The sequence below is a fragment of the Ovis canadensis genome, chromosome 16, assembly GCF_042477335.2.
Source record: "Ovis canadensis isolate MfBH-ARS-UI-01 breed Bighorn chromosome 16, ARS-UI_OviCan_v2, whole genome shotgun sequence".
NCBI classification, from domain to species: Eukaryota; Metazoa; Chordata; class Mammalia; order Artiodactyla; family Bovidae; genus Ovis; species Ovis canadensis.
The window spans coordinates 36,469,493-36,494,443 of record NC_091260.1 but is presented as its reverse complement, the minus strand read 5'-3'; the positions used below and the strand labels follow the sequence as shown (position 1 = coordinate 36,494,443).

At 38.7% G+C, this 24,951-nt stretch overlaps 1 protein-coding gene across 1 annotated transcript in view; it reads left to right on the top strand.

The window, feature by feature from the left end:
* Positions 1-170: 170 nt before the first annotated feature.
* Positions 171-24,951, top strand: part of DDX4 (DEAD-box helicase 4) — a 72,704-nt gene continuing 47,923 nt past the window's right edge. Inside the window, exons 1-4 of the mRNA XM_069556515.1 lie at positions 171-357; positions 434-756; positions 1,796-1,872; positions 9,328-9,388. Coding sequence (XP_069412616.1) covers positions 1,801-1,872; positions 9,328-9,388 — 133 coding nt within the window. The 5' untranslated portion in view covers positions 171-357; positions 434-756; positions 1,796-1,800. The remainder of the gene's footprint in view (positions 358-433; positions 757-1,795; positions 1,873-9,327; positions 9,389-24,951) is intronic.

Here is a 24,951-nt window from a genome sequence, read left to right as displayed (position 1 = left end):
TCCGAAGTACCTTCGGACATCCTTAGGTTTGGTCAGTAAGTAGGGCTATAAATAGGTGGGTCACAAATCAAATGAACGAACTTCACCAGCACAATTTACTTCTTTCTGGATCAGAGGGTGCCCAAAGAATTCGACCTCTAGCTCTGTAAGACAAGTTACTGTCTTCACAGCCTCCTAGGTATCGGCCTGACAGTTTCATCCTTCGGTCTGGGAAGAAAAATAAATACACCACCGCCCCCGGCCTCAGCCGTACTTTGTGGTACCTGGGAACCCCCTGGATGTGAAGCAAGCACCTCAGAAATAGAGGCCAACTGCCAGGGACTGCAGTAGGCAAAAAAGGAGAGAAAGCTTAAAGAGGTAGGTAGGAGGACGTTCTAATTCCTCTTCTAGTTTAAACTTTGACTTGCAGTGCTTACATAGGAAAATTCTATAGCCTCTCCAGATCGAGGACCTCGCACAAGCATCCAGAGAAAGTGACCCACGGTCAGCCGTGTACCCCAAGGCCTAACGGGCCATTCTGTCCGGAACGTAATGGGTCAGCGGATGGCGGCCTCGAACGCGAACGCGTAGGGTAGGAGAGGCGGGAGATGGGGGCGGGACGACATGGCTGCCTGATGCTGATTGGCTGATGGAGCTCGTCGCCTGGTGCCATTTGTTGTTGGATCAGCGCACCAGACGCAGTCTGCGTCCTGCACGTGCAGCCGTTTAAGCCGCGTCAGCGCCTGTGAGGACCCCGGGAGAGCAAGCTGCGGAGAGGTGAGTGGGCCGCCGGCTCTTTTCCCAGTACGGGTTTCGTCCCAACGCTCTGGGCTTCCTAGTAGTAGCTGGACTTCGGGCCAAGTGAAGAACTGTTGGGGTGGGTAGGGGTTTGAAGCCGTCCTTTGGGGTCTTTCTGCTTCCTGCCGGAGAGTCCAGTAGCACGGTGCGTGTCCGAAATCTGGAGTTGAGGCCTGCAGGAAAGGTGAAGGAGCATTTTTGACCACCTGGTACTACACCATCCGTGTTCAGATTTTTCTCTGAACACGGATGGTTGTAGAACTACTCGTGTATACACTCTCTTTCGGGAAACTAGTTGTTTGTTGGAGACATTCGGGCCACCTAATCACCCCTTCCTTCCCTGCCAAACTTCAAGGCCTTGAGCCCTGGTCAGTCTCCCCCTCCCCCACCAAAGAAACTAAATAAACCCCACGCGAAACGTCGTACCCAGTTTTGAAGGGAGAAATCTTGAGTAGTATCTGAAAAATTTCCCCTCCCTCTTAATATTCAGTAAGACGTATTGGGAACCCTTCGGTGAGAAAATAAATTCTATCAACAGATTTTGGGGAAAAGCCTAAACTTCACCGGGACATGGTGGTTGCTAGAGTGATTAGATAAGCGGTTCAACTAATTTTTTAAGGTAAAAAATTGGAAGTCGCTCAGTAGTGTCTGACACTTTGGGACCCCATGGACTATACAGTCCATGGAATTCTCCAGGCCAGAATACTGGAGTGGGTAGCCATTCCCTTCTCCAGGGGATCTTCCCAACCCAGGGATCGAATCCAGGTCTCCCGCATTGCAGGCGGATTCTTTACTGTCTGAGCCAAAAGGATGGATATAAATGGTATCTCTCGGTAAGAAATAAAACTTTAATTGCCCTTTCTGCAAAAACTTTTGGGGAGGAACAACAGTTAATTGTGTAGTTTGGAGGTATATGTGTGAAAAGATGATTTATGCTTTTAAAGGTACAACTCTGATCTCTGATTCTGACTGAGCCTAAATGTGCATGTTTGTATTTTTATAAAAACTGAACTGGAAGCCACCATGGGAGATGAAGATTGGGAAGCAGAAATAATCAAACCTCATGTGTCTTCCTATGTTCCTGTATTTGAGAAGGTAATAAAATTTAAAGTTTGTAGTTATCGAATGCTACAGATTTTATCAAAGTTGAAAATCTCTATGGTGAGAAAGTTCATCTGTGGTGGGAAGCATGCTGTGCTTCTCCACGTGATTGTTATTAACTGTCTTATAGGGAATGATGAAGCATGCTAAGCCTCAAATAGAAGAAAACAGTCTGACATAATTTAATAATTAAAACGTAAAATGGGTATAATATTATTAGCAACTTAATTTAAATCTCAATGATTTAGAACTTATTGTGGGTGAAGGCAAGCTTGTGTTAATGTGGTTGAATGGCTCTGAGATACAGTTGTATAGAAAATGGAAAAAAAATTTTTGTTTTTGGGTGGCAATTTGAATTCTGAAAATTGGTTTTATACAAGCAGGGCTCTCAAAATGAAAACATTAGGCTGGTTCAGATGGTAACATCAGTTTGATCTTCAGATGTACAAATCTGCAGATCTTTTCCCTCAATAGCTTTTTAAGAGTTACACTGTAATTTAGATGAGGGGGTTATGGAGTGGGTTTTTGGATTTTAGTTTTGACTTTAAGATGGTGAACAGAGTCTGCTTTGGAAGACAGTGTATTTAATGGATTGCTTTTACGTAAATGTTATCTACTTGAAAATGTCTCCAAAAGTCAGTTTGTTTTCCTTTTAGGATTTCCAGTTTGTATATATGTTAGTCAATTCTGACACTTTCTATTTCAAGTGATGTCTTAGTAGAAATTCTTAATTTACCCCAAAACATAAGATTTAATTCTTTGTCTGTCTTGAATTTGGTCTGTTTGCATTTAAAGTTTAGATTAAAATACCTAAGATGTTAATCTGAGTTTATCATGTTTCTTGCTTTGGGACTTATTTTAGAAATAACATTTTTTTGTATGTTATCTTTTTATAGTCATCTTTATGTTACAATATCATAAAATATTGTAAGACTAAAAGAGGAGAAACATTACCTAACAGTCTTGCTCACTAGCACAAATGCTCTGTTGAGGTTTTAGTAAATTTTCGTCTATATTTCCCAAACACATTTTTATATGGATTGTAATGATTGTACATAATAGCAATTTTTGATTTCAGCTTTTTCACTCTTCAGCACTAGCTATTCCATATTACTAACTTCCTAAAAATAATTTTTTATGGTTATATAGTATTTAATGGACTATAACTACCATACTGCTAAGTCACTTCAGTCGTGTCCGACTCTGTGCGACCCCATAGACGGCAGCCCACCAGGCTCCCCCATCCCTGGGATTCTCCAGGCAAGAACACTGGAGTGGGCTGCCATTTCCTTCTCCAATGTATGAAAGTGAAAAGTGAAAGTGAAGTCCCTCAGTCGTGTCCAACTCTTGGCAACCCCATGGACTGCAGCCTACCAGGCTGCTCCATCCATGGGATTTTCCAGGCAAGAGTACTGGAGTGGGGTGCCATTGCCTTCTCCAATAACTACCATAACATAATTAATTTTCTGTTGGTAGAAATTAAAGTGTTATCTTTGCTCTGTAGTATTGTCATGAATATCTACAGTTTATTATTTAATTTGGGAGTATTTTTTTCCAAAATGGAATTACTTGGTCAAATAATTTTTTATGGTTCTTTTTTTCCCAGGTTCTTGGTAGATTTGTTCTAATAACACAGTTTAACTCACAGGTACAGATGTTCTTCCACTTAGACTTGTCTAATTTTTACTTTTTCTTACTCTGAGATTTTGTCTTAACTAAGTATTATTCAAACGGTATACTGCACTGTAGCATGTTGTGCATGGTTATTGCAAAGGGTATCTGAAATTGAGGATGGTCAACTGTCAGGCTTCCAGATTTACCTTTTGGGAGTCTTTGTGCTATTCAGTAACATACTTTGTTTCTTGATATTGGTCATACTGATTAAATATTAATTATGTCAATATTTCTATCTTACGATTCATAGTACATATCTGTGTGGGGCCAATTTGTAGTAAATTTTTTGCATTTGTCCACAAACTTAACACCTGGTGCTAGATGTGCAGTTAGTAATTTGACCTACTTGACTTGAAGGAACATGATGCATTCAGTGGCTTTGTTTGCTTGTCTTTGTTGAATAAGCTGTGTAGAAGCTAAGAATGAACACATGACATTTTTATGTAGGAGAAATCTGAGGTCTTTTCTTCAGCCTGTTTTCTTTTAAAGGCCCCATTTGATTGGTTGGTCTAATTGGGTTTCTGTTTCAAGAAGTGACTGGGTTTCCCTTTTGTTCAGTTTGTATTGGCTGTGAGATCATCTTGGATTGGTAATAATATCTGTGATCAGCCTTTTCTTAATTTAAAAAATTGGGAGTATGGTTGATTTACAGTGTTGTGTTTCTGCTGTACAGCAAAATAGGTCAGTTATACATATACATATATTCATTATTTTTTATCTTCTATTCTTGTATAGGTCTATACAGAGTATTGAATAGAATTCCCTGTGCTATTCAGGAGGTTCTTATTATGTGATAAACCTTTTCTGAACGCTTCTAAGGATCCTTCTAAGGAGATTTAGTATTAACACAAGCTTATATAATTTTGAACTAACAGGTTGCTCTTCTGGTAGTTTTTAGAACCAGTGCTAGTTTTTGAAGTGAGTGTACTATGCGGGGGTAGAATAATAAAAAAATGTGAGGTTGAGAAATATTTGGTAATCTCGCAGTTACAGTAGTCCAGAAATGGTTAGGCATTTGCACATTGCGTGCACACTTGTTGGGGTGAGAGATGAAATGGATGAGCGTGATGACTGTAACAGGATACTGAGTTTGCTTGCTAGTTGTAATATTTCTTATTGAATGACCGATGAATCTACACATTCATCTCTTCTGTCTGATCTTTTTGCCTTTTTTCTGGTGTATTTCAGAAGGCATATACTCTTGTGATTAAAGTGGAAACTGCTTAAGATAATTAGTCCATTCACAATTATTATTTTGAAATTTATAATGTTTGAAATAATGTTGTTTTAAAATTTCTAAATTTGGTTCACTTGGATAAGTAAAGAGGTTATAAAAGTTTTATAGCTAAATGTTCTAAAAATAGGTAATGTTAAGACCTAAGACTCATTCAACAAGTTTTTTTGAGCCTTATTAGATGCTGGAGCTAGTGGTGAACATGATAGATAAGGGGCTTGCTGGTATGGATGTTGTATTTTACTGGAGGAGGCAGAATAAGCACATTAAAAATCACATACTAATAGTGAAAAGTATTAAATAATAATTTAATAATAATAGTAATAAAAGAATCAGGAAACTCTCTGTGTGTGAGGGGGAGAGGAAGAAAATTGGTATGGGTAGATTTAGATCATATGGAGAGGAAAATATTCCTTGAAACTATGACTCATAAGCCGGAGACCTGAAGGAGTCCCAGTAACACATGATGTGCAAAGATCCTGAAGAGGGAACAAACTTGGGGTATCAGGACAACAGGAAGAAGTACAATGTATTAGTTGCCTATAGATGCTGTAACCAATTATCACAAACTAGATAGCTTACAGTTCAGTTCAGTCCCTCAGTCATGTCCAACTCTCTGCGACCCCATGAATTGCAGCACGCCAGGCCTCCCTGTTCATCACCATCTCCCGGAGTTCACTCAGACTCAGATAGCTTACAGTAACAGAAAAATTTCTCTTATAGTTCTGGAGGCTAGAAGTTAGAAACCATGGTCTCAGCAGTGCTATTTTCCTTCAGTAGGCTCTTGGAGAGAATCCATACTTCTTTCAACTTCTGGTGGTTATAGGCAGCCTTGGCTTGTGGCTGCATCTCTTTCTGTTGTCTTCACTTGGCCTTCTCTGTGTTTGTGTTAATACCCTTGGCCTTTCATAAGGGCACTTGTGATGACATTTAGGGCCCACTTGGATAATCCAGGTTAATCTCTTCATTTCAAAATTCTTAGTTATATTGGCTAGAACTTTTTTTTCAAATAATATAACACACATTTCAGAAACTAGGGCTTGATATCATTGAGTGGCCATTATTCAATCTCCTATAGCTAGTATAGAGCTATTTCAAATCCTAAAAGATGATGCTGTGAAAGTGCTGCACTCAGTATACCAGCAAATTTGGAAAACTCAGCAGTGGCCACAGGACTGAAAAAGGTCAGTTTTCATTCCATTCCCAAAGAAAGGCAATGACAAAGAATGTTCAAACTACCACACAGTTGCACTCATACATGCAGAGTAATGCTCAGAATTTTCAAAGCTAGGCTTCAGCATAAACTGAGAACTTCCAGATGTTCAAGCTGGATTTAGAAAAGGCAGAGGAACCAGAGATCAAATTGCCAACATCCTTTGGATCATAGCAAAAGCAAGAGAAGTAAAAAAAAAAAACCTACTTCTGCTTCATTGACTATGCTAAAGCTTTTGACTATGTGGATCACTTCAAACTGTGTAAAATTCTGAAGGAGATGGGAGTACCAGACCACCTTACCTGCCCCCTGAGAAACCTGTATGCAAGGCCAGAAGCAACAGAACCGGACATGAAACAATGGTTTGGTTCCAAATTGGGAAAGGAGTACCTCAAGGCTGTATATTGTCACCCTGCTTATTTAACTTATATGTAGAGTATATCATGTGAAATGCTGGGCTGAATGTAGCACAAGCTGGAATCGAGATTCCTGGGAGAAATATCAATAACCTCAGATATGCAGATGATATCAGCCCTATGGTTGAAAGCGAAGAGGAACTAAAGAGCCTCTTGATGAAAGTGAATGAGGAGAGTGAAAAGGCTGGCTTTAAATTTAACATTAAAAAAATGAAGATCATGGCATCTGGTCTCATCACTTCATGGCAAATAGATGGGGAAACAATGGAAACAGTGAAAGACCATTTTTCTGGGTTCTAGAATCACCACAGGTGGTGACTGCAGCCATGAAATTAAAAGATGCTTGTTCCTTGGAAGAAAAGCTATGACCATCCTAGATAGCATATTAAAAAGTGGAGACATTACTTTGTCAACAAAGGTCCATCTAGACTAAGCTATGGTTTTTTGAATAGTCATGTATGGATGTGATAGTTGGACCATAAAGAAGGCTAAGTGCCAAGGATTGATCCTTTTGAACTGTGATGTTGGAGAAGACTCTTGAGAGTCCCGTGGACTGCTAGGAGATCAAACCTGTCAATCCTAAAGGAAATCAGTCCTGACTATTTTGGCTACCTGATTTGAAGAGCAGACTCATTAGAAAATACCCTGATGCTGGGAAAGACTGATGGCAGGAGGAGAAGGGGATGACAAAGGATGCAACGGTTGGATGGCATCATGTGACTCAATGGACATGACTTTGAACAACAGAGGTTGTAGATGTTGAAGATGGTAAAGGACAGGGAGGCCTGTAGTGCTGCAGTCCATGTGGTTGCAAAGAGTTGGACATGACTGAGTGACTGAGTAACAACAAATATCTAGTATGGCTAAACCATAGTAAGATAAGGCAAGATTTGTAGAAAATGAAATCTGAGAAGGAAAGAGAAAAGGAAGAAAGGGAGAGGACCCTGGAGATACAGGTGGACATATAGTTGCTAGGACTAGATGGGCTGGATATGGGGAACTCAAGAGTGATGCTAAGTTTTTTTATTGAAGCAAGTAGATGGATGATGGTGCTCTTTACTGAAATGGGAAATATGTGGAAGATGAACCAATTTGGGAGAGAAAAAATCAAGAATTCTGTATTTGCAGTGTTCAATTTCAGATGCCTAAGAAAAGATTTAAGTAAGGATACTAGTCAGTAGTTGTTGCTTAGGAGAGGAATCAGAGCTGTAGGTACAAATTTGGGGTTTATCTATTTTAATAGGATTTAAATCTGAGAGTGGGTAAAGTTGGATGGAATAAAACAGACTTAAAGAGCTCTGCCATGAACTGTGGGGCACTTTGACTTTAAAGGTACGTTAACTGGGGAGCTGGCAAAGGGGACTGTGGAGGGAGTGGCCATGGGGCAAGAGGAAAACCTGGGAAGTATGTGTTCCCTAAGCCAGAGAGGGAAGTAGATAGCCTGTTGTTTCAAATGCTGCTGAGAGCTCTGGCAGGATGAAGCTTAAAAGTAGTAATTTTATTACATAATATGCTTACTATAAGCTTTTTGAGTGCAGAGGTGAGGATGGAGGCTAGCAAGAGTAGCTTGAAGGAAATTGGGAATGTGAGAAAATAGAGGCAGCAAATGTAGACAAAATTTTTTGCCTACAGTGGAGCAGAGAAATGATGCAGTAGCTGGAAGGGAATATGAAATTATTTTTAAGGTAATGAAAAATGTTGAGGATTTTTATGATGAAAGATGAATTCTATTGAAAAAATTTTTTTTCTTTTTTTGTCAAAATTTGCCTTAGAGGGTATGTGGGATGTTAAATTGCATCTTCTGAAGATTGTTTGGTAATAATAATTTTTCAGTTGTTTGGTACCAGGGTGTTTCATTACTTTTTATCAGTTACATGAAGCTGAGTGTTACAACACTTATAAAACTAACCCTTTTGGGGGCTCTATTCATCCAGTAGTATTTTGGATACTAGAAAAGAAAAAGTCTTCAGTGTTTCACTTTAAATCGGGAAAGCCGGATTATTTTTCTGGTTTGTCTTATCGTCTATGGTAATCATAAATTGGAACTTTTTACTGTAGCAGTTATCAAAATCTCAAGCCATTTCAAGGATTTTATTGTATGTTTTTAGTAAGTTAGAAAAATAATTGAATGTCTTTTGAGTTTTATAAAGGTAGTTTTTTTTTTTTTTTTTTTTGGTGGAAAGGGAAGTTTGCTTTATTTTGGATTCTGTAGGGTGAGGAAGGGTGGACTCCTGTCCAAAGGCCTACTCCCCTCATCCCTGCCCCACCACTGACAACCACTGGGCAAGAGGTTTTTTTCAAAGTCAGTGTATTTTGTGAAAGAAATTTTGGAGCAAAAGTATTACATGAAGATGTTAATACCTACCTTGGTGCACTCCTTCCAGTTTTAGGTTTAAAGAAACTTATTTGACAAAAAAAAATGTGATTTTTCTAATTCAGTCAGTTAATTGAAGTGTTACCTGTAAACTTTAGGTCACTTTTTGTTGGAATTATTGAATTTGATTTTGAAGAATTTCAGAGCTTAAATTACTGAATTTGATTTTGAAGAATTTCAGAGCTCTGTTCAAAAGTTTTGCCTTTAGTATCAGAAACTTGTTTGAGAGGAAGCAGCCTGTTACATACCTAGATGAGTTGAGGATGGCTTTTTTCCCAATAAAACTTTATTTCTAAAAACTGGTGGCCCACCAGATTTGGCTTGTGGCTATAGTTTTCTGACCATTGTTTTAAGTAATATATTAGTATGCTGTACATACAATTTTAAAGTGAAGATGTTTTAGAGTAGTTAATAAAGGAACATGCAGTGACCCAGGAAATCTTACATCCTCTAATTGTTTTGTTCTGGACAAAACCCAGTTGTTATACTCATTTTTATTATTCAAGGTAGAAAACTAATCTTTTCTTTTTTCTTACAGGATAGGTATTCTTCTGGAGCAAATGGAGACACTTTTAACAGGACTCTGGCTTCATCGTCAGGTATGTGTTAAGGCAAAAATGCAGAACTGTTTTTAGGTTAAGGGCTTCATCCAGTGGATGAGAAGCAGACTAGTAGATACCTTGTCAGGGAAGTTTTTTAATTTTCTAGTGAGACATTCCGGAGAAGGCAATGGCAACCCACTCCAGTACTCTTGCCTGGAAAATCCCATGGGCAGAGGAGCCTGGTAGGCTGGCATCTATGGGGTCGCTAAGAGTCGGACACGACTGAGTGACTTCACTTTTACTTTTCGCTTTCATGCATTGGAGAAGGAAGTGGCAACCCACTCCAGTATTCTTGCCTGGAGAATCTCAGGGACAGGGGAGCCTGGTGGGCTGCTATCTATGGGGTTGCACAGAGTCGGACACAACTGAAGCGACTTAGCAGCAGCAGCAGTGAGGCATTCTGGCTTGAATATTTTGGGTTGGGAGCCTTTTAACAATTAAAGGAAGGGAGAGAAGAAAGAGTGTAGTATTACAGAATGTATCTTTGATTTAGTGGGTTTGCTGTAAAACTTTTGCCCAGCCTGGAAGTTGCATGTTTGGCGTTCAGGCTGCTATGGGAATTCCTGATATCAGGATTCCTGATATAAGCCAGTAGGAGAGTAGACTCGGGTGTTGAAGCAGGTTACAGTGATGGTGACCTGTCAGGATAGCAACTATTTAAATCAAACTCATATCAAATTAATACACATAAATCCCTTGCATTTCCTATATACTAACAATGAGAAAATAGATGTAGAAATTAAGGAAACAATCCCATTCACCATTATGTCCAAAAGAATAAAATACTTAGGAATAAATTGACCTCAGGAAACAAAAGACCTATATTTAGAAAACTGTAAAACACTGATGAAAGAAATCAAAGATGACATAAATAGATGGAGACATATACCATGTTTGTGGATTGGAAGAATCAACATATTGAAAATGAGTATACTACCCAAAGCTATCTACAGATTTAATACAATCCCTATCAAGCTGCCAATAACATTTTTCACAGAACTAGAATAATTAATTTCACAATTTGTATGGAAACACAAAAAACCTCAAATAGCCAAAACAATCTTGAGAAAGAAGAATGGAACTGGAGGAATCAACCTGCCTGACTTCAGACTATACTATAAAGCTACAGTTGTCAAGACAGTGTGGTATTGGCACAAAAACAGAAATATAGATCAATGGAACAAAATAGAAAGCCCAGAGATAAATCCATGCACCTATGGACACCTTATCTTTGACAAAGGAGACAAAAATATACAATGGAGAAAGGACAATCTCTTTAACAGGTGGTGCTGGGAAAACTGCTCAACCACCTGTAAAAGAATGAAACTAGAACACCTAACACCATACACAAAAATAAACTCAAAGATATAAATGTAAAACCAGAAACTGTAAAACTCCTAGAGGAAAACATAGAACACTCTCTGACATAAATCACAACATGATCCTCTATGACCCACCTCCCAGAGTAATGAAAATAGAAGCAAAAATAAACAAATGGGACCTAATTAAACTGAAAAGCTTTTATACAACAAAGGAAACTATAAGCAAGTTGAAAAGACAGCCTTCAAAATGGGAGAAAATAATAGCAAACAAAGCAATTGACAGTTAATCTTAAAAATATACAAGCAGCTCAATACCAGAAAAATAAATGACCCAATCAAAAAACGGGCCAAAGAACTAAACAGACATTTCTCCAAAGAAGACATACGGATGGCTAACAAAGACATGAAAAGATGCTCAGCATAACTTATCAGAGAAATGCAATTCAAAACCACAATGAGGTACCATCTCACGCTGGTCAGAATGGCTGCTATCAAAAAGTCTATGAACAATAAATGCTGGAGAAAGTGTGGAGAAAAGGAAATCTCTTACACTGTTGGTGGGAATGCAAACTAGTACAGCTGCTATGGAGAACAGTGAGGAGATTCCTTAAAAAACTGGAAATAAAACTGCCATATGACCCAGCAGTCCCACTGTTGGGCATACACACTGAGGAAACCAGAATTGAAAGAGACACATGTACCCCAGTGTTCATTGGAACATGGTTTACAGTAGCTAGGACATGGAGGCCACCTAGATGTCCATCTGCAGATGAATGGATAAGAAAGTTGTGATACGTATACACGATGGAATATTACTCAGCTATAAAAAGAACATATTTGAGTCAGTTCTAATGAGGTGGATGAAACTGGAGCCTATACAGAGTGAAGTAAGTCAGAAGGAAAAACACCAATACAGTATATTAATGCATATATATGGTTTAATTTAGAAAGATGGTAACAGTGACCCTATATGCAAGACAGCAAAGGAGACAAATATAAAGTACAGGCTTTTGGACTCTGTGGGAGAAGGCGAGGGTGGCATGATTTTAAGAGAATAGCATTGAAACGTGTATATTACTATATGTGAAACAGATGACCAGTCCAAGTTCAATGCATGAAACAGGGCCCTCACAGCTGGTGCACTGGGACAACCCAGAGGGATGGGATGGGGAGGTACATGGGAGGAGGGTTTGGAACAGGGAGACACTTGTACACCCGTGGCTGATTGATGTCAATGTATGGCAAAACCCACCACAATATTGTACTTAGCCTCCAATTAAATTAATTAAAAAAGTAAAATATTTTAAAAAAGATAATATGAGCCTCTTTGGGATCTGAAAACTAACTTAGGGAGGTCCTCAGCAAATAAGAGAAACAAATCAAAATAAGGGAACTGTTGTTTTTCCCCTATCACTTGTCTCCATCTTGTTTGCCTACATTTTTTATGAAGTTGAGAAGATAGCTGGAAGTGGTAGGACCTGGGCTAGAAAATTAAACTCATGACAGTAGTCTTTGATTTTAAGTTCACAGCAGGCTGATATGCTACTTCTAGTATTTTTTCAATTAAAAAATATATATAGCAACAAAATTTACTGTATTAACCATTTTTAAATGTACTGTTCAGTGATATTAAGTACCTTCATGTTGCTGTGCAGCCTGACCACAGTCTACCTCTGAGACTTTTTCACCTTCCCAAACTGAAATTTCATACCTAGTAAGCAATAACTCAACAATCACTCCTCTCCTCAGCTGTTGGCAACCATTGTTTACTTTCTACGAATTTAAGTTACTGTGAATTTTCTGTGAGTCTCCGTGACCTTGAGTAACTGCTTCTTTTAAGCCTTGCTGTCATCAAGAGAGGGGCTTTCTTGGTGGCTCAGTGGTACAGAATCCACCTGCCTAATGCAGGAGATGTGTGTTCAATCCCCAGTCAGGAAAATCCTCTGGAGAAGGAAATGGCAACCCACTCCACTATTCTTGCCAGGGGAATCCCATGGACAGAGGAGCCTGGTGGGCTACACAGCCCATGGAGTTGCAAAAGAGTCGGATATGACTTTGCAACTAAAACAGCAACTAATGTAAGAAAGAGGGCCTGGTGATACCAGGTAGTTTCATTTCTCTCATCAAAAATTTGTGAATAAAGTAAAACATTTTTATAGTTAAGGGAGCTACTGGCTCACTGAAGCCTGTCCTAATGTGAAAAAACCTATGGAGAGGTAGTTTATAAAATGTAAAAGTGGGGGTGGGGGGGTTGAGAGAGTTCATCAGGTTAAAGCATATTTAATTCCCATGTTCACCTTAAGTTCAGAGTAATCCTCTTAATAGAAGGAAGTGAAGTTTAGACGAAATGCTTCTGTTATTGTCAAGATACACTTAGCTTTTGTAAACTTTTAAATGCAGCAGTTTAATATAGAATATCTTGATTCTCAAAAGTTTATGAAATTCCTGCCTGCTGAAACCCCAGCAAAAGGCTAATAACCATGTGTATGTGTATGTACTTGAAGTAGTCAAAGAAGAAAATTGGGTGAAAGTAGTCTATACTTAACATATCTATATGCATAGATCATTGTGTAATCAGAAGAAACCTTGTTCTGTGAGGTGTCAAAGATAACTTTCATGAAGGAATGAAAGTTTGAATCTATAGTATATTAAGGTGTAACATTACTTTGTAGTGAAGTCATCAATAAGTTGGATTGAAATGGCCACCAGCTAAAAACATGGACTTCTCTTAGCATTAGATCTTGAACGTTCAGACTAATGAAGTAAAATCAATAATAAAAAATATAGTTTGCCTGTTTACCTTCTGAATAACAAGTACTTTGGTATCTCTCTTTTAATTGATTTCTTTTTCATGAAAATAGATTTTCTTATTACAGAAATACATACCAGAGCAATGAATGCTATCCTAATTTACTATCTAAATATTGCAAAAAAAACAAAAAAAATTGCAAAAAAACAAAAAATGAAAAAACTTAAATGTAGTGGTGTAAAGAAAGAAAATAATCTGAAATCTTGACTTCAAGGTTTAACCGCTTTTGTTAAACTCTGTTTTGTTAAGTCTGTTGATTCTGATATTTTAGATTTCTTTCTTTTTAAAAAAAATTACTTATTTGAGTACAACAGAGTCTGCTCTGTTGCAGTGTGTGAGCTTCTCTCTAGTTGAGGCGTGTAGGCTCAGTAGCTTAGTTGCCCTGTGGCATGTGAGATCTTAGTTCCCCAACTAAGGATCGAACCTGTGTCCCCTCCATTGGAAGGCAGATTCTTTTTTTATTATTATTAATTTTAATTGGAATCTAATTACTTTACAATAATGGTGGTTTTTGCCAGACTACCAGGTTCATCTGTATTGCCAGTTATTGTAGTTCATTTATAATTACATCGTGAGAAACACTGGGCCGGAAGAAGCACAAGCTGGAATCAAGATTGCTGGGAGAAATATCAATAACCTCAGATATGTAGATGATACCACCCTTATGGCAGAAAGTGAAGAGGAACTAAAAAGCCTCTTGATGAAAGTGAAAGTGGAGAGTGAAAAAGTGGCTTAAAGCTCAACATTCAGAAAACGAAGATCATGGCATCACTTCATGGGAAATAGATGGGGAAACAGTGTCAGACTTTTATTTTTTGGGGCTCCAAAATCACTGCAGATGGTGACTGCAGCCATGAAATTAAAAGATGCTTACTCCTTGGAAGAAAAGTTATGACCAACCTAGATAGCATATTGAAAAGCAGAGACATTACTTTGCCGACTAAGGTCCGTCTAGTCAAGGTTATGGTTTTTCGTGTGGTCATGTATGGATGTGAGAGTTGGACTGTGAAGAAAGCTGAGTGCCAAAGAATTGATGCTTTTGAACTGTGGTGTTAGAGAAGACTCCTGAGAGTCCCTGGGACTGCAAGGAGATCCAACCAGTCCATTCTGAAGGAGATCAGCCCTGGGATTTCTTTGGAGGGAATGATGCTGAAGCTGAAACTCCAGTACTTTGGTCACCTCATGCAAAGAGTTGACTCATTGGAAAAGATTCTGATGCTGAGAGAGATTGGGGGCAGGAGGAGAAGGGGACGGCAGAGGATGAGATGGCTGGATGGCATCATTGACTCGATCGATGTGAGTCTGAGTGAACTCCGGGAGTTGGTGATGGACAGGGAGGCCTGGCATGCTGGGATTCATGGGGTCACAGAGTCGGATACGACTGAGTGACTGAATTGAACTGTTGTGTGAATACTATGTAATACAGTATGATTATACAGTTGAAGTAAGAAATAGATTTAAGGGACTACATCTGATAGGTTGCCTGATGAACTATGGATGGAGGTTCGTGACATTGTACAGGAGACAGAGATCAAGACCATCCCCATGGAAAAGAAATGCAAAAAAGCAAAATGGCTGTCTGGGGAGGCTTTCAAATAGCTGTGAAAGGAAGAGAAGTGAAAAGCAAAGGAGAAAAGGAAAGATATAAGCATCTGAATGCAGAGTTCCAAAGAATAGCAAGGAGAGAGAACAAAGCCTTCCTCAGCGATCAATGCAAAGAAATAGAGGAAAACAACAGAATGGGAAACACTAGAGATCTCTCCAAGAAAATTAGAGATACCAAGGGAACATTTCATGCAAAGATGGGCTCAATAAAGGATAGAAATGGTATGGACCTAACAGAAGCAGAAGATACTAAGAAGAGGTGGCAAGAATACACGGAAGAACTGTACAAAAAAGATCTTTACGACCAAGATAATCACGATGGTGTGATCACTCACCTAGAGCCAGACATCCTGGAATGTGAAGTCAAGTGGGCCACTATGAACAAAGCTAGTGGAGGTGATGGAATTCCAGTTGACCTATTTCAGATCCTGAAAGATGATGCTGTGAAAGTGCTGCACTCTATGCCAGCAAATGTGGAAAACTCAGCAGTGGCCACAGGACTGGAAAAGGTCAGTTTTCATTCCAATCCCAAAGAAAGGCAATGCCAAAGAAGGCTCAAACTACCGCACCATTGCACTCATCTCACATGCTAGTAAAGTAATTCTCAAAATTCTCTAAGCCAGGCTTCAGCAGTACAGGAACCATGAACTTCCAGATGTTCAAGCTGGTTTTAGAAAAGGCAGGGCAACCAGAGAACAAATTGCTAACATCTGCTGGATCATCGAAAAAGCAAGAGAGTTCCAGAAAAACATCTATTTCTACTTTATTGACTATGCCAAAGCCTTTGACTGTGTGGATCACAATAAACTGGAAAATTCTTCGAGATGGGAATACCAGCTACCTTACCTGCCTCTTGAGAAACCTATATGCAGGTCAGGAAGTAACAGTTAGAACTGGACATGGAACAACAGACTGGTTCCAAATACGAAAAGGAGTACATCAAGGCTGTATATTTTCACCGTGCTTATTTAACTTATATGCAGAATACATCATGAGAAACGCTGGGTTGGAAGAAGCACAAGCTGGAATCAAGATTGCTGGGAGAAATATCAGTAACCTCAGATATGCAGATGATACCTTATGGCAGAAAGTGAAGAGGAACTAACAAGCCTCTTGATGAAAGTGAAAGAGGAGAGTGAAAAAGTTGGCTTAAAGCTCAACATTGAGAAAATGAAGATCATGGCATCTGGTCGCATCACTTCATGGGAAATAGATGGGGAAACAGTAGAAACAGTGCCAGACTTTATTTTTGGGGGCTCCAAAATCACTGCAGATGGTGACTGCAACCATGAAATTAAAAGATCCTTACTCCTTGGAAGAAAAGTTATGACCAACCTAGATAGCGTATTGAAAAGCAGAGACATTACTTTGCCAGCAAAGGTCTGTCTAGTCAAGGCTATGGTTTTTCCAGTAGTCATGTATGGATGTGAGAGTTGGACTGTGAAGAAAGCTGAGTGCCAAAGAATTGATGCTTTTGAACTGTGGTGTTTTAGAAGACTCTTGAGAGTCCCTGGGACTGCAAGGAGATCCAACCAGTCCATTCTGAAGGAGATCAGCCCTGGGATTTCTTTGGAAGGAATGGTGCTAAAGCTGAAACTCCAGTACTTTGGCCACCTCATGCAAAGAGTTGACTCATTGGAAAAGACTCTGATGTTGGGAGGGATTTGGGGGCAGGAGGAGAAGGGGACGGCAGAGGATGAGATGGCTGAATGGCATCATGGACTCGACGGACGTGAGTCTGAGTGAACTCCGGGAGATGGTGATGGACACGGAGGCCTGGCGTGCTGTGATTCATGGGGTCGCAAAGAGTCGGACACGGCTGAGTGACTGAAGTGAACTGAATACAGTATAGAACACAATATATGCAAAAATGTTGTGTGACTGTACCACATATTTGAATTCTTTCTTAAATGCACATTTGAGTTGCTTCCTTTTTTGTTGTTATGAGCAAAGCTACCATGAACATCTCTTATTTTCCCTTGTTTGCTAAATATATGTTTTAGGTTATGAATGCTGTTGAATTGTATTATGTACTTTAATCTGTGGAGATAATTACTTTTTCAATCTGTTAATGTTGTTAATACCTTTTTAAATGTCTGATGGTAAACACCCTTGAATACTAGAATAAACTCAACTTAGTCATACTGTTGTACCTGTTCAGTTTACTATTGGGATTGATTTACTAATATGTATTTTTGAGGTTTTATATCTACTCATGAGTAAAAGAGATTTAATTTTCTCCTGTCTTGTCATATAATAATTACTATGGCCTTGTGGAATGAATCGGGGAATAATTCCTCTTTCTATTTTCTGGTAGAATTGTATAATGTTGGAATGATTTGTTCTTTGAGAGTTTGATAGAACTCACCTGTGCAACTACATTTAAATAGGTATGATACAGAGATTTGAGTACTGGTTCCTTTTCTGTAGGGAAACAGAAACAAACCTTCTGTTTGTTTTTGTTTTCTTGAGTCAGTTTTGGTGAATCAGAACTTTGCTGTTTGTCTTTTTTTAGATTTCAGATGTAAGTGATATATGATATTTGTCTTCATTTTTCTGACTTGGTTCACTTAGTATGTTATTCTCTGGGTCTACCCATTTTGCTTCAAATGGCATTGTCTTTTTTTTAATGACTGAGCAGTATTCCACTGTGTGTGTGTGTGTGTGTGTACACGTATTCTTTGTCCATGTCTTGGTTATTGTAAATAGTGCTGCTGTTAACATTGGGGTGCATGGGGTGTATGTATCTTTTCAAATTAGAGTTTTCTCCAGACATATGCCTAGGAGTGAGATTGCCAGATCATATAATAACTTAGTATTTTAAGGAACCTCTGTAATGTATGGAGGTTTTCCATAGTGGCTGCACCAGTTTACATTCCCACCAATAGTGTAGGAGGGTTCCTTTTTCTCTACACTCTCTTCAGGATTTATTATTTTATGACAAACCCACAGCCAACATAGTGGTTTATTTTCAGGACCTTTTAGTGACAACCATTCTGACTGATATGAGGTTCTGCCTCATTGTAATTTTGATTTGCATTTTTCTGATAGTTAGCGGTGTTGAGCATCTTTTCATGTGCCTGTTGGCTATCTGTATGTCGTCTTTGGAGAAATGTTTGTTCAGGTGTTCAGCCCATTTTGTAATTGGGCTGTTTGTTTTTTTTTGTTATTGAGCTGTTTGTATGAGCTCTTTGTACATTTTTGAAATTAATCCCTTGTTGGTCCTATCATTGGCAGATATTTTCTCTCAGTCTGTAGTGTGTCTTTTAATTTTTTTTTTATGGTTTCCTTTGGTGTGCAAAAGCCTATAAGTTTTGATTAGGTCCCATTTGCTTGTTTTTGTTTTTATTTCTGTTGCCTTGGGAGAATAACCTAGGAGAACATTGGGTAAGATTTATTTCAGAGAATGTTTTGCCTTTCTTCTCTTTTAGGAGTTTTTAATGTGATTTTAAAAAGAATTTTAATTAATTTTCCCTTTCTGATATTTCCTTGTAAGTGTTAAAAAATGCAATGGATTCCTATATGGTAATCTTGTATCCTGCTACTTTGCTGATTTTATCAGTTCTAGTAGTTTTTGTGTGGAGTTTTTAGGGTTTTCTATATATATTATCATGCCATCTGCATATAATGACAGTATTACCTCTTCCTTTCCAGTTTGGACATCTTTTATTTTTCTTATCTCGTTGCTATGGCTAGGACTTCCAATACTATGTTGAATGGAAATGGTGAGAGTGGGCATACTTCATTTATTTTTATTTTTATTTATTTTTTTGGGGGGGCATACTTGTTTTAGATTTTAGTAGGAAGGCTTTCAGCTTTTTGCTTTTGAGTACTAGGTTGGCTGTGGGTTTGTCATAAATAGCTTTTATTATGCTTGGATACGTTCCTTCCATATCCACTTCGGTAAGAATTTTTATCATGAATGGGTGTTGAATTGTATCAAATGCTTTTTCTGCATCCATTGAGATGATCATGTGGTTTTTGTCTTTTGTCAGTATGGTGTATGTGTTGAACCATTCTTTTGACCCTGTGATGAATCCAGCTTGATCATGGTGTATGACTTTTTATGTGTTGTTGGATTTGATTTGCTAATACTTCCTTCAGAATTTTTGCATCTATATTCACCAGAGGTACTGGCCTGTAATTTTCTCTTTTGGTAATGTCTTTGCCTGGTACCAAGGTGATACTAATGTCATAGAATCACTTTGGGTGTGTTCTTCTCAGTCTTATGGAAGAGTTTGAGAAGGATTGGTTCAAGTTTTTCTTTGTATGTTTGGTACAATTTTCCATTTATGCCATCCAGTTCTTAACACTTGTTTGTAGGGAAATTTCTTTTCTTTTTTTTTAGTAATATTTTGGTCCCCATATTTAAGAAAATTTTAAATTTAGTTTTTAATTGAAGGATAATTGCTTTATAGAATTTTGTTGGTTTCTGCCCAACATCAACATGAATCAGCCATTGGTATACATATGTCCCCTCCCATTAGAACCTCCCTCCCACCTTCCTCCCAATCCCACCCCTCTAGGTAGTTACAGAGCCCCAGTTTGAGTTCCCTGAGTCATACAGCAAATTCCTGTTGACTGTCTATTTTACATAATGGTAATGTAAGTTTCCATGTTACTCTCTCCATACAGCCCACCCTCTCCTTCCTCCCCATATCCATGTCCATAAATCTGTTCTCTATGTCTGTGTCTCCATTGCTGCCCCAAATGAGTTCACAGTACCATCTTTCTAGATTCCATGTATATGCATTAGTATAAAATATTTGTTTTTCTCTGTCAAACTTACTTCACTCATTATAATAGGCTCTAGGTTCATCCACTTCATTAGAATTGGCTCAAATGTGCTCCTTTTTGTTGCAGGAGTTTTTAAATTACAGTTTCTATTTCACTTCTAGTGATCAGTCTGTTCAGGTTATCTGTTTCTTCTTGCTTCAGTTTTGGTAGGCTGTATGTTTCTAAAAACTTGTTCATTTCTTCTAGGTTGTTTAATTTATTGGCATATAATTGTCCATAGTATTCTCTTATGGTTTTTTGTATTTCTGTGGTATTGGTTGGTATTTACCCCCTTTTCATTTCTTATTTTATTTCTGTTCTCTCTCTCTCTTGTTTTTGGTGAGCCTGGCCAGAGATTGTGGATTTTGTTTGTCTTTTCAAAAAACTAGGTCTCAGTTTTATTGATTTTTTTTCTATTTCTTAATCTCTATTTTAATTTATTTCCTCTTTGATCTTTAATAAATCCTTCCTCCTTCTGACTTTAGTTTTTGTTTGTTCTTCTGTTTCTAATTCTTTAGGTAATAGGTTAGGTTACTTGTTTGAGAGTTTTCCTTGTTTTGTGAGGAAGGCCTGTATCACTATACACTTCCCTCAAAGGACTGCTTTTCCTGCATCCCATAGATTTTGTGTATGGTTATGTTTTCATTATCATTTGTTGCAAGGTATTTTTAAAATTTCCTCTTTGATCTCATTGATCCATTTGTTTTTCTTAAGTAGCATGTTGTTTAGTCTCTGAATAATCACTTTTTTTCTTGTTTCTCTGTGGTTGATTTCTGACTTCATGGCCATTGTGGTCAGAAGAGATGCTTAAAATAATTTCTGTCCTCTAAAATTTGCTGAGGCTTACTTTGTATCCTTCAGTTCAGTTCAGTCGCTCAGTCGTGTCCTGACTCTGCGATCCCATGAATTGCAGCACGCCAGGGCTCACTGTCCATCACCAACTGCCGGAGTTCACTCAAACTCGCGTCCATCGAGTCAGTGACACCATCCAGCCATCCCATCCTCTGTCATCCCCTTCTCCTCTTGCCCCCAATCCCTCCCAGCATCAGAGTCTTTTCCAATGAGTCAACTCTTCACATGAGGTGGCCTAGAATGGGTCTAACCTAGAGAATGTTTTATGTGTAATTGAAAAGAATGTGTAGTATGTTTATTTTGGGGATGTAATGTGACTGGTTCCAAATCAGGAAAGGAGTACGTCAAGGCTGTCTATTGTCACCTTGCTTATTTAACTTATATGCAGAGTACATCATGCAAAATGCCAGGCTGGATGAAGCACAAGCTGGAATCAAGATTGCCGGGAGAAATATCAATAACCTCAGATATGCAGATGACACGACCTTATGGCAGAAAGCAAAGAACTAAAGAGCCTCTTGATGAAAGTGAAAGAGGAGAGTGGAAAAGTTGGTTTGAAGTTCAACATTCAGAAAACTAAGATCATGGCACCCAGTCCCATCACTTCATGGCAAATAGATGGGGAAACAATGGAAACAGTAAGAAACTTTATTTTGGGGGGCTCCAAAGTCACTGCAGATGGTGACTGAAGCCATGAGTTAAAAGACGCTTGCTCCTTGGAAGGAAAGTTATGACCAACCTAGACAGCATATTAAAACGCAGAGACATTACTTTGTCAGCAAAGGTCCGTCTAGTCAGAGCTGTGGTTTTTCCAGTAGTCATGTATGGATGTGAGAGTTGGACCATAAAGCTTAGTGCCAAGGACTCATGCTTTTGAACTGTGATGTTGGAGAACTTTTGAGAGTCCCTTGGACTGCAAGGAGATCAAACCTGAATATTAATTGGAAGGACTGATGCTGAAGCAGAAGCTCCAATACTTAGGCCACCTGATGTGAAGAACTGACTCATTTGAAAAGACCCTGATGCTGGGAAAGATTGAAGGTGGGAGGAGGGGGGCGGTTGACAGAGGATAAGATGGTTGGATGGCATCACCGACTTGATGAACATGTGATTGAGTAAGCTCTGGGAGTTGGTGATGGACAGGGAAGCCTGGTGTGCTGCAGTCCATGGGGTCACAAAGAGTCTGAGCAACTGAACTGAATGTCCTGAAAATATCAATTAAGTCTAACTGTTCTAATACGTCATTTAGGATCTCTGTTGCCTTATTGATTTTCTGTCTAGAAGATTTGTCTACTGATGTCAGTGAGGTGTTAAAGTCTCCTCTATTACTGTATTCCGATCCATTTTTCTCTTTAGGTCTATTAGTATTTGTTTTCTATATTTCAGTTCAGTTGCTGAGTTGTGTCCGACTCTTTGTGACCCCATGGACTGCAGCACACCAGCCTCCCCTGTCTATCATCAACTCCCAGAGCTTACTCAAATTCATGTCCATCAATTGGTGATGCCATCCAACCATCTCATCCTCTGTCATACCTTGCTCTTCCCGTCTTCAGTCTTTCCCAGCATCAGGATCTTTTCAAATGTCAGTTCTTTGCATCAGGTGGCCAAAGCATTGAAGTTTCAGCTTCAGCATCAGTCCTTCCAATGAATATTCAGGAATGATTTCCATTAGGATGGGCTGGTTGGATCTCCTTGCAGTCCAAGGGACTCTGAAGAGTCTTCTCCAAAACCACAGTTCAAAAGCATCAATTCTTCGGCACTCAGCTTTCTTTATAGCCCAATTATCACATCCATACATGACTGGTGGAAAAACCATAGCTTTGACTAGACGGACTTTTGCTGGCAAAGTAATGTCTCTGTGTTTTAATATGCTGTCTAGGTTGGTCATGGCTTTTCTTCCAAGGAGCAAGTGTCTTTTAATTTCATGGCTGCAGTCACCATCTGCCTTGATTTTGGAGCCCCCCAAAATAAAGTCTATCAGTGTTTCAGTTATTTCCCCATCCCATCTATTTGCCATGAAGTGATGGGACTGGATGCCATGATCTTTGTTTTCTGAATATTGAATTTTAAGCCACCTTTTCCACTCTCCTCTTCACTTTCATCAAGAGGCTCTTTAGTTCTTCGCTTCTTGCCATAACCGTGGTGTCATCTGCATGTCTGAGGTTATTGATATTTCTCCTGGCAATCTTGATTCCAGCTTGTGCTTCATCCAGCCTGGCATTTTGCATGATGTGCTCTGCATAAAAGTTAAATAAGCAGGGTGACAACATATAGCCTTGATGTACTCCTTTTCCTGTTTGGAACCAGTCTTGTTCCATGTCCAGTTCTAATTGTTGCTTTTTGACCTGCATACAGATTTCACAGGAGACAGGTCAGGTGGTTTGGTATTCCCGTCTCATTAAGAATTTTTCATAGTTTGTTGAGATCTACACAGTCAAAGGGTTTGGTATAGTCAATTAAGCAGAAGTAGATATTTTTCTTGAACTCACATGCTTTTTCAATGATCCAGTGAATATTGGCAATTTGATCTTGGGTTCCTCTGCCTTTTCTAAATCCAGCTTGAACATCTGTAAGTTCACGGTTCATGTACTGTTGAAGCCTGGCTTGGAGAATTTTGAGCATTACTTTGCTAGCATGTGAGATGAGTGCAGTTGTGCAGTAGTTTGAACATTCTTTGGCATTGCCTTTCTTATGGATTGGAATGAAAACTGACCTTTTCCAGTCCTATGGCCACTGCTGAGTCTTCAAAATATGCTGGCATGTTGAGTGCAGTACTTTCACAGCATCATCTTTTAGGATTTGAAATAGCTTAATTGGAATTCCATCACCTCCACTAGCTTTGTTTGTAGTGATTCTTCCTAAGGCCCACTTGACTTCGCATTCCAGGATGTCTGGCTCTAGGTGAGTGATTACACCATCATGGTTATCTGTGTCATGAAGATCTTTTTTGTATAGTTGTGTGTATTTGCCACCTCTTCTTAATATCTCTGCTTCTATTAGGTCCATACCATTTCTGTCCTTTATTGTGCCCATCTTTGCATGAAATGTTCCTTTAGTGTCACTCATTTTCTTGAAGAGATCTCTAGTCTTTCCCATTCTATTGTTTTCTTCTTTTTCTTTGCATTGATCACTGAGGAAGGCTTTCTTATCTCTCTGTGCCATTCTTTGGAACTCTGCATTCAAATGGGTATATCTTTCCTTTTCTCCTTTTCCTTTCACTTCTCTTCTTTTCTCAGCTATTTGTAAGGCCTCCTAAGACAACCATTTTGCCTTTTTGCATTTCTTTTTTCTTGAGGATGGTCTTGATCACTGCCCTTTGTACTATGTCAGGAACCTTCATCCATAGTTCTTCAGGCACTCTATTAGATCTAATCCCTTGAATGTATTTCTCACTTCCACTCTATGATCGTAAGAGATTTTATTTAGGTCATACCTGAAGGATCTAGTGGTTTTCCCTGCTCTCTTCAGTTTCAGTCTGAATTTGGCAATAATGAGTTTATGATCTGAGCCACAGTCAGCTCCTGATCTTGTTTTTGCTGGCTGTATAGAGTTCTCCATGTTTGTCTGCAAAGAATATAATATTTTTATATACTTATAAATATATAAGTATTTAAAATATTTAAATATAAAAATTTATATCTATAAATATATAAATATGTATATATTTATATAAATTTAGATACTCCTATATTGAGTGCATATGTGTCACTGAATGTAATATCCTCTTCATATATTGATTCTTTTATCATTATGTAGTGTCTTTCTTTAGCCTTTTTATGGCTTTTTTTGGGTATCTGTTTTGTTTATATGAGTGTTGCATCCCCCACTTTATTGTCATTTTCATTTGCATGAAATACCTTTTTCCATCTCTGCACTTTCGGTCCTTTGTCCTGGAGTGTCTCATTGCTTTCTTAAAAGAACTAGGTTTTGTCTTTATTGAGCCACTATTATATTTTTGTTTCCTATTGCATTATTTTTTGTTGTTAACATTTTTTTAAAAATTTATTTATTTTTATTTATTTACGGCTGTACTGGGTCTTAGTTGCTCTGCACAGGCATTCTCCACTTGGGGTGAGTGGGGGCTACTCTCTGGTTGCCATGCATGGGCTTCTCATTCCAGTGGTTTCTCTTGTTTTGGACCATGGGCTCCTGATGCATGGGCTTCAGTAGTTGCAACTCATGGGCTCTAGAGCGCT